The following is a 24,737-nucleotide window of genomic DNA, read 5'->3' as shown; positions in this document are numbered from 1 at the left end:
GTTCAAGAAGGATATGCAGGCACACTGCCTGCAACATTTACTGACAGGAAATACTGATTTTGTTCTTCTTATGCTACAGTCTTATAATAAAACATTACAATATTATTATTGCATGTAACATTCACCATCTGCAGCTGATCTCGTGGTACGAAAAGACAGGACATGACTAGCTGACCATAGAAACATTTTAAGATTTTTACAAAGGGCTCGACTTAGGGCTGGCCTAAAAGCCGAAGTATTCACTGTGAATCTCTAGTGAGAAGGTCATCTGAGATCCAGTTTCCTTCAAAATATTGCACAAAATAAATTGTTTGGTGCTTGAAGCAAAGCAATGTAAATATCAGCTTACATCACTTTGCAGCTAGTAGGCTGTGGACATTTTAATGACATGCAGTGAACGCAGTGGAGGGGGTGGGTAATGGAGAAAGGAGGACGAGAAAAGGAAGTAGATACGAATAAATAAGATTAGTAGATGGCATCATTTCAGACTGCAATACAGAATAAATGTGTCTATAAGGGAAGATGAGAAGCAGGTGATGTTTTCTTCCTCAAAGCCACACAGAAGGAGCTTGATCCATAAAGTGACTTTGGACTCTAAATCTACACCTTTTAACTCCATATTCCTCATGTACATTGCTTCAAGAATCCTGGAATTACAAGATATATGAAGTTGATTTATCTGAGTTTTCTGAGTTTTCTGGCAGGTTTTAGCTCCTGATGAGACCTTAAAGGAAGGTTTGTCCCTTTTTGTGCACAGCCTTGTGCGTGAGTATGTGTTAGTTGAAGCAGACGCAAGAAGATATATGGATCCAAATGAACTCTATAATGAATTGTGAGGTGTAGTAATGAGGTCTAAGGTTGAAAATACGTTTTATGCATCAGACCAGAACTGTGTGATCGTGTGATCCACCACGCTGAACAAGGCCCACCGAAGTAAAAAGAAGAACAAGGCAAATGAACGGTGCTGAATTATTTGATCATGAGCTCACTAACACCTGGAAGAGTACACTCAGTGCCTTATTACGAGTATGGCGGACCATAGGATCCTTCTAACACATACAATTATGGGGGACCCTAGGACTAGTTTAATGACCATGCTCTGGATACGCGTCCTTCCAAACCTTTACAACAACAAAAGTATCAGAGGGTCAAAGTAGTAACAAGGAATGTTTGGATAACGACTGAGAATTAATACCACTGGCCAAATTCCAACACTTCCTAAAATAATTATAATAAGCCAGACAAGTGTATGGTCTTGAACACCCATCAGTCACCACTCGGAACCGCCCTTCATCATTTGGGGTTCCAGGGACCCACACAACAAACAACTGCCTGATGACAAACAGAAAAGGGCCTAATAGATGATAAAGGGTCCCTCCTGTGGGCAGTGTGGGGTCACTTTTTCGTCAGAAGTGATTGGTTGTATATAAATGAGTGGAGTGGCTCATGGGGTAACTAACTAAAGTGCAGTGCAAAAAAGCTGTGATAGCAAAAAAAGGGGTGTAGTTAAAATTGGTTTAGGAAGCAGAAAACTATTTTAATCAGATATAGCTTCCAATGCCAATATTAAAAATAGCACAGACAGAGGAAATTTATGAACTGTCTAGTAGTGGAACGTGGTCAACATGTTTCAGCAAATAACGGCCGTGTGGCCTTGCTTTCTTCAGGACCTTGTCAAGAACGACTACTGCTACTGCACACAAAACCAGAAAGTGAATAGAATAAAAAGAAACAGTGTTCTAAGGAAGTGAAACAAATCAGATACTGGTATAAAAGTCACCTGGACCTCCTAGGTGTACTCTTCAGTATCTTCTTACAGATTCGGTTGTTTACTAAAAGAGTCAAAAATATAGCATGAGTATATCATACACAACCTATCTCCAAACATCCTTGTCTATATTGTAATGAGTAAACTTCATCATCAATAAGGCCTATGAACTACTAAAGCCAGTTGCACTGTATGTACTAGTGTCTCCTAATTTACACAGAACTTGAAGATTTTCAAATTACATATAGTCCATCTTACCCGATGTGTAAGATGTGCAGACCTCACCCCACCTGGCTGCGGCTCAGGACAAAAGTGAAGCACCGCTCTGTTGAGGTGAATAAATACAAAAAGTATCACTCACCACAAAAGTATTATAGCACAGCATGGATAAAGCTCAATCTCATAAACTCCGATTAGAAGATGGTGAATGTCACTACCTTCTGTTCATTAAGTACAAAACGTCTATTGATAAGGTAAAACTCCCCCGAGGGTTCTACCGCTACGTTGCATGAAAAATAAACTGCCAAGGTGAAATCAGCAGTTTCTCTATGGCTGAGGTCTGTTCTTTATAATCACGTGACCCTCAGCATTTGTAAGGGCTCAAACCGCTAGGCAGCGCGGTAATGTGCTGCCTTTTGCAGTACTTAACGGTCATCCAATCTCTCTAGTAGTGAGCCTGAAAAAACCGGACATCGTAGTACCACTTCAAAGAGCGATGTCATGGTGCCTCAAACGATCTTGCATCGATATCATAAAAAGTATAGGCCCCTCGTTCACTCACTCAGATCATTCAATGATGTGCCTAAGGCACTCTCCCGCTTAAGAATGGTGCGCACAAATAGCCAGAGATAACCAGAAAGCAACCCTACCTCTCCGTCGGTACTTCAACCCGGCATCTGTGCCGTCTGGGGAGGTGGCGCTGGCTCGTCGGGAAAGGGTTTAAATTAGACCGCCTACGATAGGCCGAATATCCCACGTGATAGACTACCAAGCTACGCGATAGGTCGAAACTACGCTGGCCGAGTAACGGGCGCTGTAATAGGTTCAGCACTCGATACAGCGACCAGTCACAAACGCGGTGCCTGGTAGTCATAGTGAAGTTGGTAAACAAACATCGGCAAAGTACCGGCAGTGTACCAGGACGAATCCCAATGCACTCTGCAGTGTTGTGCACCCCTTTCATACTGTGAATGTCTAATGTTGTGCAGCCTAAGTTTATAAGGCAGGAACCAATATAGCCCCACGGTCAGTGACCTTACAGTAAATATATATAGTGTAATGATATTGATGACAAAACGTCGGGCATGTGAACAGAACATTAAATAAAGGAAAGACATGGCGTCTATTGGCAGAGTACTAAACTCATAGAGAGGACCAAGGTATATCGTCATTGAGCCCTGTACTATAGGTGCCAAGTCTCAGCACCCATTTTTGTTCCTTCACTAACAGAAAATTACTCAGATTGGTCACATGTGTGGGAATAAATGGTTTCTCTAGAACCGTCCACTGGAAAGAAGTGGGTGAGTGATTTGAGTTGATGAAGTGGGTAGTGAGTTTGGTCGCCTGACGTTTACAGTTTATGGTACTCCTGTGTTCAGACAGCCTCACCTTGATTTTACGAGTTGTCATTCCAACGTATCTAAGTCCGCAGGGGCAGGTGATCAGATAAATAAGTTGATCACTATTACAGTTAGTGAATTTTGTTTGTCGCCAGGGCCTAGAAGTACCAATGTCAATTTCAGTGGTTTTGGAAGTCTGTGCACATGATTGACAAGTACCACATGGATGGTGGCCAGACACTGGAGGCAAATCCCACAGAGTACCTACTAGCCTGGTCGCTTCTTCACGTGGTCTGGTATGGACCATCCTGTCCCTTAAATTAGGTCCTCTTTTAAAGGCAAACAGAGGCTGTTGAATAGATTGGGGTCCCGAATTCAAAATCGGCCAACGTTTCTTCACAGCTTTTTTGATGTTGTTGGATAATGTTCCAAAGGTGTGTACAAACGTGAGCCTTTCCAAGGGTTCCTTAGGAGGGGACGGTTCTATTCACTTTCTGGTTTTGTGTGCAGTAGCAGTAGTCGTTCTTGACAAGGTCCTGAAGAAAGCAAGGCCACACGGCTATTTGCTGAAACATGTTGACCACGTTCCACTACTAGACAGTTCATAAATTTCCTCTGTCTGTGCTATTTTTAATATTGGCATTGGAAGCTATATCTGATTAAAATAGTTTTCTGCTTCCTAAACCAATTTTAACTACACCCCTTTTTTGTTATCACAGCTTTTTTTGCACTGCACTTTAGTTAGTTACCCCATGAGCCACTCCACTCATTTATAATCAACCAATCACTTCTGACGAAAAAGTGACCCCACACTGCCCACAGGAGGGACCATTTATCATCTATTAGGCCCTTTTCTGTTTGTCATCAGGCAGTTGTTTGTTGTGTGGGTCCCTGGAACCCCAAATGATGAAGGGCGGTTCCAAGGACCATAGGATCGCCATACTTGCTGTCTGGGTCTGACCATGGCCACACTGCGTGCCTGCCTTCAGTATTCGGCATGTGGCAACCAGACCTCAAAGGACCGCTGCTTTGGCTGAGGATCCAGGATCCCGTGGAGGTGGCGCAGCGTTCAGAGGCACGAATATGCTGGTGGTGATGCAGAAGCACCGCTGAGCATATTCAGAGTTGCCTTTCCACCGCACTTTTCATGGCGGCGAGCCAGCAATGAAAAGGGTGGCAGAGAGGCAACTAACTGTGCCCTAAAAGAACCCCCTGCCACCTTTAGCCCTTGGAGTGCATGCGTGGGAACAAGCTCTGCCTCCCTGAAATTGCACCCCCTATCCTACACACAGTGGCATGCAGGACATGGTGCATGCCCCGCTGTGCAGGAAAGTGTAGTCAGCACTCTCATGGTGGCTGTCTTCATGTTAGGCTCTCCTTTGAGTCTAACAGACCACCACTGTGCGACAACCACTGCTCCGCCCACCCGCCCTGGTTTACAATCATATTCTGGCTGACGGTCTGACCACGGCCTTGGCGGTCCTCCTGCTGGCGCAGCGGCAGTTGTGGTGCCAATAGAGGAACGCCAAAGTCAAAATCACGCCCCCAGTTCTACATCTAATTATGAAGGCGGATTGGTGTCAGTTCCAATAGGTGGCCTTCTTCAAACCAACTCTGAAGTTGGCTCGTTGAAACTTTCTTCAATAGGATATAAGATAGGTTTGACAATTTGGGGGAAGTTAGCTGAGATTTCGGTTTAGGCAGGAGGTGTTTCAGAAGTTGAGTGAAAAATATATTTTTGTGCCTTCATCAAAAGAATCGTTCTTGGAAGATTTTGTTGAGGACGACGATAACGTTGAAGCTAAAGAATTAGCAATTGTGACACAAATAAAGCTGCTCACTAGTTTGTACCATTATAACGCTACTGTTGCCTGGGAGAGAGGACAAATAGATGCTTTGCTAGAAATGTAACAGAAATCCAAAAAGCACAAAACATAAAATATGTATCCAAGTCACAGGTTGGAGTTTAGTTTGACAAACAGTCAAAGAGTGAAAAATAAGTAAGCACCTTTGTGTGCAGGGAAGGCACTGGCAAATAGCAATAATTATGGACCAGGAGAGAGACAGGCCAAATCAAAGGATAAACAGGAGGCGAACAACTAAAAAAGCAAACAGCGAAATGCGTACTTTGTGAAAGAGAAAATACTTTGAATTATGTCAAACAATTTGCTCTTGACATCCTCAAAGATGACATAGATGGCAATTGCAGACTGCCATGGAGGTAAGTACAAATAGTGTACGTTAGAACTAAGATTTGACTGTCTGCCAGTGCTTAAAATAGTCAGCGATAATCAAATGTATCCAAATCAACAACAATCTTAATTGCAAATCAAATTTTTCCTGCTGAAGCCACGAGACGAATGGAAGTGACACAGCAGGAGATGAATGTTGGCAGGGCTACAATAGATGAGCAATTTTTTTGTGCAGCGACTTTGTCACTTGTTGGCCGTATAAAATCTTTACTTTCATCTAGTTCTTTAGTGTTTGGTGAACAATGAAGACAAATAGTTCAATTGTATCTGGTTGTGATGTAATTTGTCATTCTATTCAACGAAGAAAATGTATTTGGGATAAGTTCAGAAAAGGCAACAAAGACTTGGGCACTTTTAAATCCTTTCCTGGAAAATTGCTGTGGTCTAAATAGGTTAACAAGTATTTCCCTTTTCTTACTTTTTACATAAGCATACACAGGAAGCTACTCTTTTATAATAAACTGCAGTCACATTGTAGATTAAGACACATGGCCAGATACGTGATGGATTCATACATAAAATGTAAGACCGCATATGCGAAAAAAAACTCACTTATAAATGGGAAATCTACAAGCATAACCGCCGTCACAACACAAAATTGCCAAAACATATGACCCAAAAAAATAACTAAAATACCATAAAACAAAAGAAAAATACTATTTTTAATGAGAAACTAGTTATACAAAAAATACACAAATATAACATTTATATGCAAGGGCAGCCGCAAAAGTCATATGGGCCACCGGTAGGCTCATTTCGTTAAGGAGATGTTACATTGGGTACGGAACTAAAATAATGTTTTCAGAATTTTATCTGGTATTAGAAAAATGTCCTAAATATCGAGTACAAAAGAATTGACCCATTAGAGTTGATAATAGAAATCTACACCCAGTGGGACGATATTTTTGTATATGACTTTAAGGACACAAAATTGATGTCACTGGACATTTTTGAATATGCTATTCTGACATACAATATTTGCATAGCGGTTATACTACTGCCTGTAGAACTAGGAGACATGAGTTCTTATGCATACCTTATCACTTCCTAAAATATTTTAATTACCCTACACCTTAGTTGCTCCGCTTGCTAAACGTAGGAGCACTTGGAAATGGGTTAACAGTAATACTAAAATGCTAAGGGCATTGTGTATTTTTTGTGTTTCCCAAATTTATGCACCGTGCCCCATATTGAAACAGCTAGAATTGCACACCTAATCCTAAACTTGAAATTAGGTAATACCATAATCATTTCAGAATTCCTACATTTCTGAGTAAACCTCCTAAATAAAACATTCCACCAATGTGAATTAGGACGTGGAATTTATGTCTACAAAGTGATGCTTTTTGATAATGTATGTTCTAAGTAGAATACAAAAAATAACTGGTGAAAGTGACATAAAAAACTTGTAACACATAATAATTCTCGGTAATTAAAAAATCTAATCAACATGACATCCAACCCCGATCCTTATTTGTCACAGTTAAGCACTTCACTAACCCAACAAAAATAGCCCACTTCTTTGCCTCAAGTGTAGGCAATATACATGTCTACTAAAGTTCTACCACCTATATCCACATTTCCCAACACTCTATTCACACAAATTTCAACCTCTTAACCTACCAACTCCTTGAATCTATCAAGCAGTCTTCCTATACCAACATGAATAAATCTGTTGTTAAAGATATGTCAGTCTGTCCACCAGGGATTGTCAAACGGTCTGCCATCAATGGAATTCTCCGATTACATCTCAACTCTGGACAGTTCATGCCCATTCGTACCCAATATTTAAACTCCTCTTCGTTAAAATAAAAAGTGGAGCAAAGTTGTAGCCATCAAGCTGCAACCCGATAGAATGGAACAAAACTACTAACATTCCAATGATCCAGCCTCAAGCCAAAATGTATAACTGAGACAACAAATGGTAGGCGTTTAAGTAACGTCTTGCAGGTTCTGAATGATGCTCATACCTTCCTGATAATTGTGAGCACCCTCTCAGAAGCCTCTGTTATAGCTGATGAGAAAGGACCATATTCACACACACTGGACACAGTTGGGTTGTAGTGCAGTTCTGGAATGGCTCAAATCTTTTCTCTCAAACATGTCACAGTTTGCAAAGATGGAGTCTGACACACCTGTTTGCTCTCCAACTCAAAAGTGGAGGAGACCGAGACTTACTTCTGTTCTCCTACATATCACGCCTCTAGGGGATTAGTGCCTGTCAACATGACCATCCACTTAAATGCAGCCAATACCCAGGTCTAGGTAAGGTTTAACATTTTCAGAAAAGCATGACTATACTCCTTTACCTTAAATAAACCCCCCCCAATAAACAAAATTTCCTCTCATCTATTCAAAAGATAAAACCACCATCTGTGCAGTTCCGTCTTGAAAATCTGTTTCCAGCAGGGATATCTCACTTTTTGATCCTTCTCATGAAGTCAGTGGAATTCACCTTGAGTGAACTTTGATGCTGCAAATACACATTGACATAATATCAACATTTGCAGATGACCATCTTGTACCATAAAAAGATAGTGCAGTAAATCTACTCAGGACCATTCTATTACAGGTTAAAATTCGTGGAATGAGGAATTATCATATGAAGCAGGATATGCCATTGTGCCATTCTTGTTTTTTTCCAGAACATTTGCAATGTGGGGTGTGGCTACGCATCTGACGAGATGGCGGCATCCTGCTGAGCTCCGTCCGTCCACTGAGCGAAGAATTTCAATTTCGCCCACATTGAGAACATGCCCAGGGCACTCAAAGCTGGTCTCCAACGTCTCGTCATTGTGGCAGTCTTTTGTGCGAGCAGGGCTGAAATTACACCCACTTTTTATTACATTTCAAATACAATGCACAACTTTACCTGAGGTACTGAGCGGCCGCAATTTCATGCATTCCAGTGCTCACGCTGCATTTCCTCTGCCTGAAATATTTCTCCTTTTGTAGCGCATATGCTGGGCATCTTGCACGGTTTACAGACCTAATTACAGTCAGCATTGAGCTTTTATTTTCATGATAATATGCTCTTTCATAAAAGTGCAGGGTAGGGAACATGAGTTGTGTTATCTATCATTTGAAGTCAAAGACAATTAACTTCTGTGTAAAATGTGAAAGATCCCAAAAATGGTCTTTGTCTGCCCTCTAGCGGAATTATAAAGTACTGCGGTTCCACAATCATTTAAAAAGTGGCATTTCAAACAAACCTTGGACTTTTCTTCAGCAGCAGGATTATTTCTGGGTCTATTTGTTACGGAAAGTAGGATTCCATTTCTGTTTTGGACCACTTTTTGTTTTGCGACTGTCAGGACTGGAATTTTATCGTGAAAATGCACACGCTGGGCTCTTTGAAGTACCGAGAGGCTGCCATTTTATGCATTCCGGCGCTCGAGCTGCATTTCCTCCACAGAGTCCACGTGAGTTTGGATTTTTGTCTCTCTTCAGGTCTGCAACTTTCCTTCATCCTATTGCTCTCACATTATTGCCACATTACAATGTTCTAGTTTATTGTATTAAGCACCTGTTAATGGAATGTGTGTCCTTTTGGTGCTCACTGCGCAAATTACTTCAGAACTAGTTTTTGGGTGATTGCATTTCTGCTACGTGCTCTTCATATTTCTCAGTAACATAAATTGTAATGTGATTATTTATACCTCCAATTTCTTCTGTGTACGTCTTTGAGGTATTAGCGTTTATACATTTGCAGGGTGCTGTTTTCTTACGATTCCTTCACTACACCCTCTTTTATGGGCAGAATTCCTCCTACTAAAAAGCCTCTTCAACGTCAGATACACATTTTAAAAATGTCTACTGAATCACTTAGCCTCTCTAAAGCTTCCTCCTCCGGCACCAAACCAAAAAAAAAAAAAGGAGTGAAGAATGACCCGCCTTCTCCGATTCAGTCATCCTGAAATCCGGTCCTGGATACAATTCTGGACAAGCTACGTGCACTTAAGCCTTTCATGAATGCCACCAACGAGAAACTGCAGTTGATTGAAAATAGATGGATCAGGGCGGAAGGTAAAACCACCAAAATGGACCAACGTGTGAGCCACATTCAGGAATTGATGACCAAGATTCCTATGTTGAAACAAGAAATTCAAAAGCTTAAGCTTCACACCGAGGACCTTGAAAATCGCAACAGAAGGAACAATTTACGTATTTATGGTCTGCCGGAAAATATTGAGGGCCCTGACCTACTTTCCTTCCTGAAGAAATTTTTACCTGAACTCTTGAATCTTCAGTCTTCTGCACCTCTAAACATTCAACGAGCACATCGGCTTGGCCGCCTTCAACCTCATTCCACCAGACCGCGTGGTATCATATTGCTCTTCCTAGAATTTACTGACCTAATGCGAGTACTGAAATGTGCTAGAGAGAAACGCTGTCTTGTCTGGTCATAACATCTTTATTTCCCAAGATCTTTCTAATGCGGCCAATGCTCGACGTAAGGAATTTTTGGCACTACGTCCTCAAATGACATCTCTAAATATTCGCTATGGTATGCTACATCCCTACCTCAGCAAAGTTACTCACAAGGGTGTTTCCCACTCTTTTGAAGATCCAACCACATTAAAAGTATTCCTGCAAACTATCACCAGGTCATTTATGGACACTAATGTCTAATATACACTGTTCTCGTGTTATTTCAATGCGGTTACTACTTTTCAGGTTTCTAATTTGGTTCTTTAGTTATGTTCTCTAATTTTTGATTACGTGGTTTAAAATGTTCTTAATATTTTACCTTCTATTTATCTACGATGTTGCTTCTTGTTTATGGATGTTTACAAGTCTGTTTCTCTTCTTGCTCTTTTTTTTCTCTCAGATCTGGCTTATGGTTCTTGATCTGTCTCTTCTTTTTCTTATCTCTCCTATTTTCTTCTCATTCTTTCTTGCTATTTCCTACCTTTCCTATTCCTGTTTTCTCTTTTCATTTCTATTTTTTCCCTTTCTATGTTTTTCATAACTCTTCTACATCACTTCATTTCGCACAAATGAGGGCTTTACGTTTTCCTTTATGTTTTTACAGTGTGCCTTCAATGTTCCTGTACCCTTATCTTTAGTCTACACTATGTTAAATGTCGTATCGTGGAATGTTCGGGGGTCTAGGTCATCCTGTTAAACATCAAAAGGTACTGTCTCATTTATCGAAACTTAAAAGTCAAGTTGCTTTTTTTTACAAGAAACTCATTGTACTGACATGGAATCTCTCAAACTTAAACGTCAATGGGTGGGACAAGTTATTTTTTCCGCTGCTCTTAATCGTGAGGGAGATCTTGCCATTCTAGGTCATAAATCCTTAATGCTTCAAGTTGTTTCTACTGGGAGTGATACAAGTGGACAATGGGTAATACTTAATGCCAAGGTATATAACAAAAAAGTCACCTTCTTTAACATATTTGGACTGGTGAAATATGATCCAAATTTTTGGCAAAGGATTAAGCTAAAGTTGTTCTTTATTACTCATCCTAACATCATTGTCCCTGGAGACTTTAACAATTGGCTAGACCATTTTTCTGACAGTAAATCAAATTGTAAATTTAAACCTGATAAATCCCATAAGGCATTTCAATCTGCTACTGACTCTCGTCCACTCTATGATGTATGTAGTACAAGTAAACCTGATAAATATGAGTTTACATTTCTCTCCAATATACACCACACCATGTCACACATTCATTACATTTTGGTTTCAAAATCCCTACTCCCGTCTATCCAATTTTCTGAGATTGGCTCTATTTTTATCTCTGACCATGCTCCTGTCTCTGCCTCACTTGATTTGTCCTTCACTACTTCCAAACATGCTCGATGGAGATTGTATAATTCCCTATTATCTGACCAAAACTTTATCTCGGAGGCCTGCCCCTTCACTAATGAATTTTTTAAGTTCAATAAATCTGATGACACTTCTGTCCATATTAACTGGGATGCTTTTAAAGCCTCCTTCTGTATCTTTACTACTGCCTACACTGCCAGGAATTCTTTTTATTAAACTCCCAAGTCTCCAACATATCAAAAAGCTTGAGCATGCCTACTTTACATCGAACTGCCCCACTCACCTTCGGGACCTTATTAAGGCAAAATCAGATTTAAACAATCTAGCTACTAACGATGCATGTAATATTTTACTTAAAATAAAGACCAAGTATCATGGAGGCAAAAACAAAGTGGGTAGAATGTTAGCTAATTACTTAAAAGTGAAAAAGGAAAAGAACTTCATTGGGCCTATTCGTAATACCCATACTAATAATTTATTACACTCTGATTCAGACATTGTAAATGCTTTCCAGTCTCATTATAATTCATTATATACAGATGATACACACCCTCCTGAAAATGATATCCTATCATTTTTTGCTGATCTCCCGCCTCCTCCCTCTATACCGGAAGATATGAATCTTCTTGTAAACGATATCTCGCTGCAAGAGATCTTGCTTGCCATTAAATCCCTAAAAAGGGCAAAGGCTCCTGGTCCTGATGGTTTTTCTATAGAGCTTATCTCCACTCTCTCTTCTAATTTTGCCCCTCACTTACTTGAACTTTTCTCCTCATTCATTTCAAACTCTAAATCTGAAGGCTCCTTTCTGGATGCTCTCATTGTTCTTATCCCTACACCTGATAAAGATCATACTTTATGTCAAAATTATCGCTAAATTGCATTAATTAATTATGATTGTAAAATGTTTGCAGAAATTCTTGCCTCTCGACCTATTGACGTTATAGCTTTGGTAGTTAAACCTGATCAATCTGGCTTTATTAAAGGTAGGCTAACTTCGGATAATGCTAGAATGTTTTCTAATATTCTTACGCTAGCGAAGAAATATCTAGACCCTCTTGCTGCATTGTCCCTAGATGCTGAAAAAGCATTTGCCCGTATAAATTGGCATTTTATGTTCAAATCTCTCAATTGGCTTGGATTTGGACCCAAATTTATTTAAATAATTAAATTATTAAACACTCAGAACCTCGTGCCTGTATCTCTGTCAATGGTATTTCATCCCCGTATTTTAATTTGCATAGAGGTACTAGATAAGGTTGTCCCGCCTCCCCTCTTTTACTTCTTTTATGTCTGTGACCCTTTCTTGAACGAATTCGTCACAATCCCCTTATAACAGGTTTTCAATACAATTCCCATGAAATCAAATTATCTGCCTATGCAGATGATATTTTGTTTTACCTCTCAAAACCTATCACTTCTCTCCCCCCTTTCCTGCAGATTTATCTATAGTCTAAAATTTCTGAATACAAGTTAAACTTCTCTAAAATTGAAGTTTTGTCTTTAAATTCCTTATGTTACCAGAATATGTTCTCTAATACGAACTTTAAATGGTGCTCGTCTAAACCTGGGTATTTGGTTTTTACCTCCCATCTCTCACACTCTCTCCCATAATTTTAATTCCTTAAATACTTAAAATTCTAAATCTGCTTACTTCATGGTCTCCTCTTTTTCTATCTTGGTGGGGCAGATTGGATACTATCAAAATTATGATTGTTCCTCTTATTCTTTTCTTGCTTTCTATGCTACCTTTTTGCATATCCCAAATTATTATTTTAACCAAATTAATTCTCTATGCACTAAATTGTTATGGTGTAATAAACCTGCATGTATTGCTAGATTACTTAAACCAAAAAATGAAGGAGGGGTAAGATTCCCAAATTTTAAATTATACCACACTGCCTTTTTGATCAGACAATTTTACTCTCTAAATCGGCAAGATGAGGATTCACTGAAACCTCGCTGGCTTACTTCTGAACGCTCCTTGCTACATGATTTCTCTTTTAAAGATATCTGCTTTATGTCAAACTGTACTTTAATTTCTAAATATCCCATTTTAAAGTATTCTCAACACTTATTACATTCCTTATTTACTGATGGCTCTAATTCTTTTCAGGCCTGTCTTGCTTCTTTCATCTGGTACAACAAATTCATTACATTTCGCTACAAATCTTTCTACTTTAAACACTGGAAATAAAGGAATATTTTTCATGTTCACCAACTGATATCACATAACTCTGTCATACCCTTTACTACATTACAAGAACGTTATAACCTGCCCTCATCATATATACTCACAATTAGCACAGGAACTTCAATCCTTCCTAATATCCAAAATTTCCCTGATGATTCTACTCCATTCATCCCTTTGACCCCTTTTTTTATAATATTTCCTTTGAATCCTCCCCAAAGCTTTACTTATCTATAAAATTTGTGTTACCCCTATGCTTGAACGACAGAAATCCCCTGTTGAACTGGCATGGGAACAAGGCCTCTCACTCACTCTCTCGATTCAAAGATGGGATAAGTTATGGTACACAATCTTTACCACCTCTAAAGCGGCTAATATTATTCAATCCTTATTATTTCTATACAATAAAGTAGTTTGTACACCCATTTTCATTAATAAAATGAATCCCTCTTCCTCTCCCCTTTGGTGGTCTTGTCTTTCCTCTGATGGCACACTATTGGGTTTAATTCATCACTGCCCTAATGTTTTCAAATTTTGGAACTCCATTTGGTCTGTAACTTCTAAGATATTTCAATGCAGTATTCCACTATCAATTTCAAATGTCTTCCATAGTTCCATGTTTGATGATTTTTTTAACAACTCCTCTAAGCTAAAATTGTTTGACCTTTTCATTGCTCTTGCTTTTAAAGTTATTTTAATGTGTTGGACAGATAATTCCAAAATTTGTTCTACTGTCTCTTCTTTAACGCTCTCTCAGAAAATTAAATCCGATTTGCTCTGGCTTCCTTTTACTTCTTACTTATCCTCCCATCCTTCTTTATACTAATCATTTTTTCTATTATTTCCTTCCCTTCCTTCTCTTCCTCTTTCCCTTTCTTTTCTCTCTTTCTATCTCTCCTTTTATTGTAAAATCATTTGTATGACATTATTTGATTTATTACGTACCTTTAATTCTTCCTATTCATTTTTAATACATACAATTGTTTTCCTTTTATGTCTTTTTGGCTTGCATCATTAATAAAATGATGTTCTTTTTTTCAGGCTAAGTTTTCCACCTCATGTTGACTTTTAATTTGGTACTTTCTCTTATATTAAAAAAAATGATTTAACAAAAAAACTAAAACATTTGCACTGTGCCCTGAGCTGATGCCAAATTCTTTAAGGGAGGGACCAAAGCCTTGAGCCGGGTGAGGGAGGAGTGTGGGGTGAAGGAAAGGGAATGGGGAAGATTTTTACTAGAAGGGGAAGGTTGTTAAAAAAGAAACGCGAATGAGCAGTGGATGCTGCTGCAGTGGAAGTCTCATGAGATATTTCTAATAGATTTTACTTGCCAAACAAATCTAGTCAGGGTCTTCAACACCCATAAAAAGGGATGTGTCTCCCATGATTTTTAACAAACCTTTACAAGCTTTATGAACTTCATGACGTTTTTGGAGGGAAACATTTTGTATTTGACCAGCTCCAAATCGAAATTAAAAAAGAAATCTTTTTCAACCACGTTTGATGCTGTGAGGGCTCTCACCATTTCAAAGAGCATCAAAATTGCAGTGATTCTACCTGCTAACTAAAACAAACACTTTTACTCCGTAGAATCAAGATAAAAACCAAGCTGGTGGAGTGTCCAATTCAATCTAAGTACTTTATGTCCTGGTTCACTCTTCAAAGACACCTGTTACAGCCGGTCATTTCTGGCACTTAAAATCTCCCCGATTGCAAACAGCTGTCATTCTCTTTTTATGGCATATAACTACTTCAGACATCACCTACAACCCACTCCAATTTAAGTACCTATAACTTTTTCTCAGGATCTAATTGTCTACTTTACGCCTGCATGACCCTTGATTATGGTCCCTTTAGAAAGACTGAGAAAGACTTTTAGAAACAACTGATAATTTTGTATCCACCAGAATCTGTAATACTTCTGAGTTTGGCAAGCAACTTTACTTAATCTTAAGTATTCCAGGTGTGAAACCATAGATGACATTACTTCCAACACTTTTTTTTGCAGGACACATTTACAGTAAGCAAAACTGGGAGAAAGGCGCTAATGGATCACCATATTCTCCACCTCTCAGGATAAAATGTATTACCACCTGAATGGCAGAGGTCACTCATACACAGGGCCGATGTTATTGCCACTAGGAAGGCTATCTGCACAAGAGTTGTTTTAGGCCTCAGAACTCAAGAGGCTTGAAAGGCTAGTGGAATCAACTTGTCAAGCACTATTGAGTTCAAAGAGGTTAGCAAGATATTCTATTAGAAGGCCCAACTTTATCAGGTACCTTTTTTAATTGGAGCTAGTTAGAGAAAATCTTACCAGATCTGTTCAGCTAGCCTCTTATGACCCCCTGCAAGGGTCCACCTTCCCCTCTGTCTCATACAGCTTGTATGAAAAGGGCATGACATCATCAACTTGAACTTAAGCAGGTTGCTCTGGAAAAATAACTGCCATTTACTCATATTTTCTGTTCAAGAAGAGGATTTTTGGTAGTGTCAAAACATCCAGCTTCTCTCAGGACAGGCTTGATGTGTACCACCAATGGTGAGTCCAGGGCAGAGACACTAGAAATACTTAACACCCCATCTCCCCTCAAAACGCTTCAGGATCGGAACATGAAAATGCTGCCCTGGAGTTCCACTAAGGATCCCTCCATCTTGTCCTGACGAGCAGTCCATTCCAAGGACAAAGCTAGCTGTTTGACTTTCTTTTGGAGGAGTAACTTAACATATAAGTTATGGGAATAGAATACCTGCTGCTGTCTGGATTCAGGATAATCTTAAGTGCATCTAAAATGAGTAGCCTCTACAGCACCTTGAAAAGGTCTTAAAATACTGACTGAGGTACAGGCCTTCTTTAGCACTCAGGAGACCCATGCAGATTTGGTTATTTGGGTCTAATTATGTAGTACAGTGAAACCCTTTCTCCTACCACACCTCCTAAGATGGCATAGAAAAAGCAAGTCGATCCACGGAAACGTCATTGGGAATTCTCTGCCTCAGCTAAAGCTTTAAAAGTGGGCTTGATCTTAAGCCCTGGCATCTTCCTTTAAAAAGGGCTTCATTCTCTTAGAAGACTAGAATACCTTTCCAGGATGGAAAAGAACATTTCTGATTGGTATCTTTTGGATGAAACTCAGCTATGTGTCCATGACCACTCTTGTCTTGTCCCAATGGAGGACTCAAGCATCGTGAGTTCAAAGAAGTACTTCCCACTGATAGAACATTCATCTTTCTCTTGGACAACCACTATCAGCTCTGCTTCAGAATATAAGGATCTATATCTGGGATTGATCTTCAAGACTCAGATGCTGTTGTCACAAGTCTCCAGATTGCAGTCTGGGACAGAGTGTGAGCTCTTGAGTGAAAAGGAACCTGAGAACAATGGAACCAATACCAAATCTGGCTACATCAGTGAGTGGCCTCCAAGTCAAGATGAGGAGCTTGGCTTGATGCAATGCAAAGGAGTCTCCAGAGAAGGGTTCTAGATACCAAAGGATATTTTGCTCCAGGCTCTCGATGCCCCTTTCCTGGACTGTGAAAACAGGTCATGGCTGGAACAAGCTGTCAAGTTCTAGACTCAGATAGTTTTCAGTCAGGTACGTTTCACTTCTGTCAGGTTATATTCACTACTTGCATAGGGCTAAAGAGGGTGACCTCAGTGAAGGAGGGGAAAGATTCTCTCTGGTGATAAAAAAACAACATTTATATCCAGATCATTACACACTTACTGGACTTGCCAGCCATTGGCTCTGGATTGCTTCATAAACATGCTAGCAAATAGAGCACATGCATGCACCAGGGGACTGTTACCCAAACACAAGACAGAGAGGTTATATGGGTCAGCTCCAACAAGTGACCATTGACAAATGGTTCATGGCTGAAAGTCAGAGCCCTGCCGCACAATTGGCTTGGTCTAAAGGGTGAAGAAAAAAATTATAAAGGGATATATTTAAAAACTATCTAAGACTAGATGCTAGCTTTCTGTAAAGAAATCTCTGAAAACAAGAAGCAAACACCAGTCCTCACAATTTAGCAAAAAAGGTGGTTAAAAATGAAAAATACAAGCAGAAATTGGTTGTGGCGCTTATGACATCCACATGCATACATGGCTCAGCTGCAAACTATATTAGAACAGCTAGCAGTTGCTTCTGGTTCCGCCACTAGGTTACAATAAAGAATGCGGAAATAATACTAAAATAAATGGTTTTCAGTCCCTGATTGGCTAATGCTTTCATAGACTCCTCTCATTTTGGTATTCTGACATTTGTTTAAGGCTTCTTAAGAATAAGCGAAAGGTCCAGAAAACCTGTGTCAGAACTGTCTGAAGACTAAACATGATTACATTGATATAGAAGGGTAAATCTCTCTATTGCCAACTTGTGGGAAGAAGACTCTTGTTGAAAGCTAATCCCTATCACATTTATGAGTCTAAAAGAGCTGGGCCATATTGATTGATGAAAAGAGCAGCTTCTTTAATTCTCGGATGCACCTTGTGTGTGTCATTTTTGGTTTTACTACAGAGTCTGAGGCCAAGGTACCTTGAACATTGATATCTTTGCAGAAACAAAATTCCAGATCCTTGGCAGTCTTTCAAGAACATTTTTAAACATAGTTTATCCAGTCAGAAAGTCAGAGGTCCTCAGACCCCAGAATACACTATACGGTTTTAAGATTTCAAATCATGCATTTGTGTTCACACTTACACACACATCTGATTGAGTGCGTTTTAATAGTTGGATTAACAAGTTTGTGCAAGTCCAATATTTATGACGCTACTGATTTACTGTTCTTAACATGACAATGTGGCATTTCATCGCAGGAGTTGCATAGTGGTATAGTTAATCAATACATTTTTACATAACACTGATTATATTTGAAAGTCTTTTTCAACAGATTAATAGGAACTTTCATACTTTTCACAGGGGGTGCCTATTTTTATTTCACTATCACCACTTTGCCAATATTTCTAAGATGACACTGGAAACCCTGCATCACTCCACTCATACTCATTTAGTTTCTCTCTCCTTTGGTCAATTCTTACCTGCAGGAGAAGCTTGTATATTTGCCCCTGCAATTCCCTTATCTCATTCTCATTACTGCTGAATTCTCTACTTCGCGCAGCAAACACATCTTCATTTAGAGGACCCCTGTGACAGATCAACAGAACACAGAAATAGTCTTAGATGGGGCACCAAGATTAGAAGAACAAGTTAGCCAAATAAGATCAGGTGTTCATATATTCATAAAGCTCAAAACGAAATCAAAGTACTTCTTTTCAAATAAATGAGGAAAGTCTATTAAAAAACAACATTAAAAAATAAACCCTTGCTCACTACATCTGCCCTTTTCAAGACATTTAGTTTTAATGTTTGAGGTCCCCAAGTTATATTCAGCATTGATCTACACTAAGTCATTCTTTGCCATGCTGAATAATGTGTGTAGGGAGGGCTTGATAGGGGAGAGCATACACACTAGTGGATGTTTTCTCATTCATGAAGCTTTATGTGCATTTTATATTAGAGTTCCCCTTTGCACTGCATAGTATATCTGTGCATGTATTTGTCTCAGAGAGAGCGCTAACTTGCACTTCTGAATAATTTACACTTGAGTAAGTTTTAGTTCTAGTTCACAACTTAAAGTACTAGCTTAAACTTAGGTCCTTTCACTTACTTGCTTACTGAACTTTAAATCTCTCCCTCCTAGTCCTCACATATGCTCTTTCCAACATGAAACATGTTTATGCATACAATGTCACGTTACATAATGTGCGGGATCACATATTACACTAATTTGTGTTGTTAAACATTGTTGTCCTTGTATATGTGGATGATCTTGTACATGAAAATGACTCACCCAATTTGCCCAAGGTCAAGAGGAAGCAAGGGAAATAAAAAAAAAACACAGATAGCCACGGGTGACTGAGGACACTGACAGCAGTTCCAGAACTCTGTCCCCTCTTGTTCTACCTATTGCTGCCTCACTACTCAATTTACCTGACCTATCTTTCTCTACCTCACTCTTGATTTTGCTTGGATCCCTACATCACCACTCTCACACTCTACCTTGCATACTGTTAACTTCTCAGACGATCTCACTGATCGAACTGTCTAATTCTAACCTTCGGTTTCTGGTTCTAACAAACTTATCTTTCTACCTTTTTATCTCTGGCAACATAGCCATTCTCCGTACCCTTCCCGTCTATATTTCATTCTCTCTCGCTCTACAGCTGTACGTCTACATCTCACTCCAAACCTTACCTATCTGTCTACATCTTTTTCTCTACCCATCTTTTCCTTACTGCTACCTCATCTAACTCACTCAATCTTACAACTCTCTATAACTCACCTACCAAGTGTATTGCAATTACTATACCAGCCTTGTGGGTGGTGGTAGTGTGGCTTCCACACCCAAAACTCTGCTCAAGGGCAAGAGTGGGCTATAAAAAGAACACATAGCTGCTAGTAAGAGCCCCACAGTTGTGCTACTTCAATCTCTCTTGACGTTTGTAAATATCAAGACAGATTTTTCTAAACAAGACCTTTGTTGGAGGTATAACAGTCCCATCTCAACTGTTGGCTGGGAAGGCAGGGAGGTGTTGCATTAGGGGCATAGCTCCCCTGTCGTATCTAAGAGTATTGCCACAATTACCCCAGAGTTGCCCATGGCAGTGTGCCCTGACTTTCCTCCACTCTGCCTTGCCTATTATTGTGTGCAAGGGGGTTCTATTGATTAAACTGCCCCCTATTTTCCATGGGCAAAAGGTAGGTGTACCTGCCTTGTCCATGACAACAGGAGTGGGGAAGGAGTGGTGTAATCAAACCTAGAGGGAGCTCCAACTCTTGCAAACTCTTTTATTGTCTGCAAAAGAATGCAGGTTACAGAGGAGCTGGCCAGGTTATGGAATTTCCAGCACGGAGTATAATTGTGAAGATAGCACTTGGTCAGCTCCCTTTGTTTTTCTTCATACTTAATTTGTAATATAGAGGAACAGGGATGTTGCAGCAAAGTGTCCAAAATTATTGACAAATGTACACAAAGTGAAGGGATAGGTCACATGAGTCGCAGGGATCTGTGTGAAACTGTGATGAGGAAGTTGGGACTTTTCAAAGCTGTCTTAGTGCTCCATAAACACATCTGATAAGAGCTCTAGGGCAGTACTCTCTTGACAATTCTGTGAACAGACTAATTGGAAGACTGAGAGTTCACCTGCTCCTCTGTAGCTAGAAGCAGCTCACAATTTAGTTTTCTACTGTTTACATTTTTTTTAAATTTACTTTTCTTTTGAATTATCCTCTTTGTCCTTTGGCAAAGCGGGAGGTGCTAGTAATTAGCACCCTACCCGATCCTCCTGCCTGGGGCAAGGAAGACAGGAGTAAACACTTATTTCCTCCATCATTATGAAAAGCCTGCAGCAGTTCCACAATGTAGTGGGACAAAGAATTCCCCCTGCCTAGGTGAAGGAGGTGGGAGGAGACACATGATCACCAATGGGGAAGGTGGGGCTCCAGTGAATTAAGCTCAAGAAGGTGCAACTGGTGCACAATGCCACTTTACCTTGGGTGAGGCAGGATGTGATACATTTTCACTGCACACATTTCCAAAGCTGATGGCAAGACAGAGATGAGGATGCGTTGCACAACTCCACAGTCCTTACGCAATGGGTGCTATCTATACACTGCCAACCCTCTTGTCCCTGCCAGGCCCATCTGTCAGATATAGGTTTAACTTCCTAATAGCTAGCCAGTTTTCGTGAACATTTATGTTGTTACAACTGAAAACATTTTTTCACCACCTGTTAATAAACTCCCACATTTATTATTATTACACCTGAAAACCTATATGCGCCCCCACCCCCTCCAAATTAAGTCCAAGCCCCTCATTGATCTGTATGAAACTTGACATAGCAACAAAAAACTGAACTTGCTAAATGACTGCCAAAATTCCTGTGGAATTTCATGATTATTCATCAAACCACAACAAAGAAGTACCAATTCATACCGCAGCTATTAGCACATTATCACTTTTTTAACCCCACAACATAACTGTGCCCCAAATTTGACAAATCTACACAAATGAAAAAAAAAAGATTAAGATAAACATACCAAGCATTTGCCAAATTATATGCAAATGAAATATTTCTTAGCTATGGTAACGGAATGATTCAATTCTTTTAAGGACTCTGAGGCAAGGATTATGCTATTCTTTTTCCATTTTATTAACAGCAGTCATTTTAAAGTTGATACAAAAAAAGACTATTCCCATGAACCCTTGGGAATATCACAACAACATCATAGAGTCCAACATGTAGAGTGTCTATTCTAGCTCCACCAGTTAGGATAGCTCAGCCTGCTCATAGTCCTTCATCCATGGCCATTCCTCCTCTTTTGTCGCGAGAGATCAGCCGTCATCAACCCCTCATGTGTCATGTTTATTTGTGTCCGAACCTGAAAGCAGATAACATATTGTAAGGGATGACCATGGCTATGGATTAATCCCTGAAAGCAAAGAATACATGCAAGAGCATCACAGAAACTGTACTTACAAACAGACAATATTTGATGTCCATATGAAATTGAACTTACTCCAGAATGAGGGTGGGAAGAAACCAAGCCATTTGCTGTACTCTGGGTGGGATAATCCTTGCTTCCAAGTCCTTTATAGAAGGATATTTTTCATTCTATGTCAGGACAGGAGGCGAGGATTATGCTCGTTCAAAGCTTATTGACCACCAAGTGGGCCATCTGCAGAACCGGTTTGAAGTAAAACTCTCCGAGGACCAGTCCGCAGCATGGAGTATGTACTCCGGGCAAGCTCCCAGGGAAAATGCCTTAGAGGCCATTGCCCCCCTAGTCGAGTGGGCTCCAAAGGCCCGGAGGTCTATCCCCATTTCCTGCATCACCCACCTTACCCAGCGGGCAATCGTGGGTGAGGAGACAGCTCTATGTGGCTTCTGCAAAGCGATGAGACGTTGCTGCTCCCCCAGGGGCGGAAGTCCTCCAATATTTCCTCATAGGCTTTAAGGCACGACACCACACACAACTTGGGAAAATCTACAAAGGCTGGGTACAAGATAGACTGTGTCCCGCACTTGGTTCGTCTGCGAATTGTGAAAGTAACTCCTGAGGGGGAAAAAATCCTACCCGAGATGTCCAAAGCACATACGTCCGACACCCATTTACAGGAGATCAAACTAAGTAATATGGCTAACTTAGCCGACAGCTCTTTCCTGGAAAGGAACCTGTTTGGTTGCCAGGAGATAAAGAGGTTAAGCACCAGGTTCACATCCCAGAGCGCTGAGTACCTGGGTTCTGGGGGAAGAGAGAGGCGTATTCCCTGCATGAGGCAGCCAACAAAAGTGTGTTCTCCACTGCCGAGTGACCTGCAGAGATGGCTGACCAAAACGTGTTGATCATCCTGTAGGCCAAGCCTTCATCAGCCGGAGACGGCAAAACATTTAGGATGTGCGTTATATTGCTGCCACAGGATCAAGGTCCCTTCGCAAACACCAACATGACCATCTCCTCCAGGTGGATCTATACCGTTTGACCATACCGCCAGCCCAGGCTTTGGACATAAACTTCACCGCCATTCCCAACAGGCCAGTGATGGCCCATCATCCCCAGTAATCCGCCACACCATGAGAGTTAGAAACTCCTGCATTACGAGCGGGTGAGGTTGCTGCACTGAATTGAGGAGTAGCGCTGGAAATCAGGGGAGAGGGATTGGAGAATCCCAAGAAAGTTCCAGAAGAACTGGAAATCAGGGTTGCGATCTCCAAATCGGTGTGATCATTACCACACTTGTTCCCTGCCGAGGCCCTGGTTATCATGGTGAACGGGGGAAAGGCATAGCCCTGTTCCCCCTGCCAGTCCTGAAGGAATGCATCAGTCTTCTCTGCTCGTGGGTCCAGTTTCCAACTGAAAAACCTGGGCAGTTGATGATCCAGGCGAGAGGCAAAGAGGTCCACTGAGAAGGGGCCCCATATGCAGTTTAGTCCCTGAACAATCCGGGATAGAGTTTCCACAGACTCACGTCGTAGAAGTTACGTGACTGGTAATCTGCCACCTGATTGTCCTGACCAGGAAGGTATTCCGCCGTGACCAAAATCTTTCGGTCCAGACAATAGTGCCAGAAGCTTGTGGCCAAATCGTAGAGGGCCTTGGACCAATTGCCTCCGAGATGGTTTATATACCTGACCGCAGATATGTTGTCCATCTTGAAGAGCACACAAGACTGGATGGAGTCCTTGGTCCAACACTGGATCGCGAAGGATCCCGCTAGGTGGTCTAAACAATTTCTATGTAGCCATTGCTCTTGCGGCAACCATATACCTCTGATGATAAACTTGCCACATCTCACACCCCAGCCGACCCTGCTGGCATCCGATTCAATGACCATATCTGGCGCTGAACCAAAAATCGCTCTCCCATTCCAAGCTTCCATTTTGGCTAGCCACCAAGTAAGCTCCGCCCTGGCCCCCGGAATTAGCAAGACCTGTTGGGAATACGAAAGACCTCTGCGGAGGTGCGCAGCCTTCAGACATTGGAGGGCCCGGTAGTGTAAGGGCCCTGGAAGGATTGCTTGGATTGAAGAGGATGAGAGTCCCACAATGAAGGCTACCTGCCTGAGAGAGATGCGCAATTTTGTGTGTGCCCGTCGAATTTCATGGCGGATCTTTGTCACCTTCCTGGAGGGGAGGCTGAGAGAAGCTTTGAATGAGTCAATCGAAAAACCCAGAAAAATCACCTTCTGGGACGGAACCAGGGTGGATATGGCTTAGTTGATCACAAATCCCAAACCTTGCAGGAGGTTGACCGCAGTCTGAATCTGCTGAGATAGAGCTCGAGGACACTGAGCCATCAACAGGATGTCATCAAGGTATACAATGACCCTGATGCCCAATGCCCGAAGGGGTTCCACCACCAGCACGAGGACCTTTGTGAAGCACCACGGGCCGAGGATAGGCTGAAGGGCAGAGTGGTGAACTCGTAGGTCTTTTCTCCCCAGAAGAATTGTAGTAACCTCCTGTGTGGGGGAAAAATAGGAATTGAGATGTAGGCGTTCTTGCGACACCAGCGCGCCATCCAATCTCGTGGTTGTAATAAGTCTCGTAGAAGGTGAATTCCCTCCATCTTGCAGTGGCAATAGATAAGCCACTCGTTGAACTCGCGGAAATTGATCACTG

At 40.9% G+C, this 24,737-nt stretch overlaps 1 protein-coding gene across 2 annotated transcripts in view; it reads right to left on the bottom strand.

Moving 5' to 3' along the window:
- The window catches only part of PER3 (period circadian regulator 3), a 361,451-nt gene that overhangs the window by 228,467 nt on the left and 108,247 nt on the right, over positions 1-24,737 (bottom strand). For both annotated transcript variants that reach the window (XM_078642926.1, XM_078642925.1), the window contains one exon: positions 18,594-18,699. In XM_078642926.1, coding sequence (XP_078499052.1) covers positions 18,594-18,699 — 106 coding nt within the window. The remainder of the gene's footprint in view (positions 1-18,593; positions 18,700-24,737) is intronic.

Source organism: Lissotriton helveticus, chromosome 5_1, assembly GCF_964261635.1.
Source record: "Lissotriton helveticus chromosome 5_1, aLisHel1.1, whole genome shotgun sequence".
NCBI lineage: Eukaryota > Metazoa > Chordata > Amphibia > Caudata > Salamandridae > Lissotriton > Lissotriton helveticus.
Note: the sequence above shows the minus strand (reverse complement) of the source record. Positions and strands in the feature narration are given on the sequence as shown.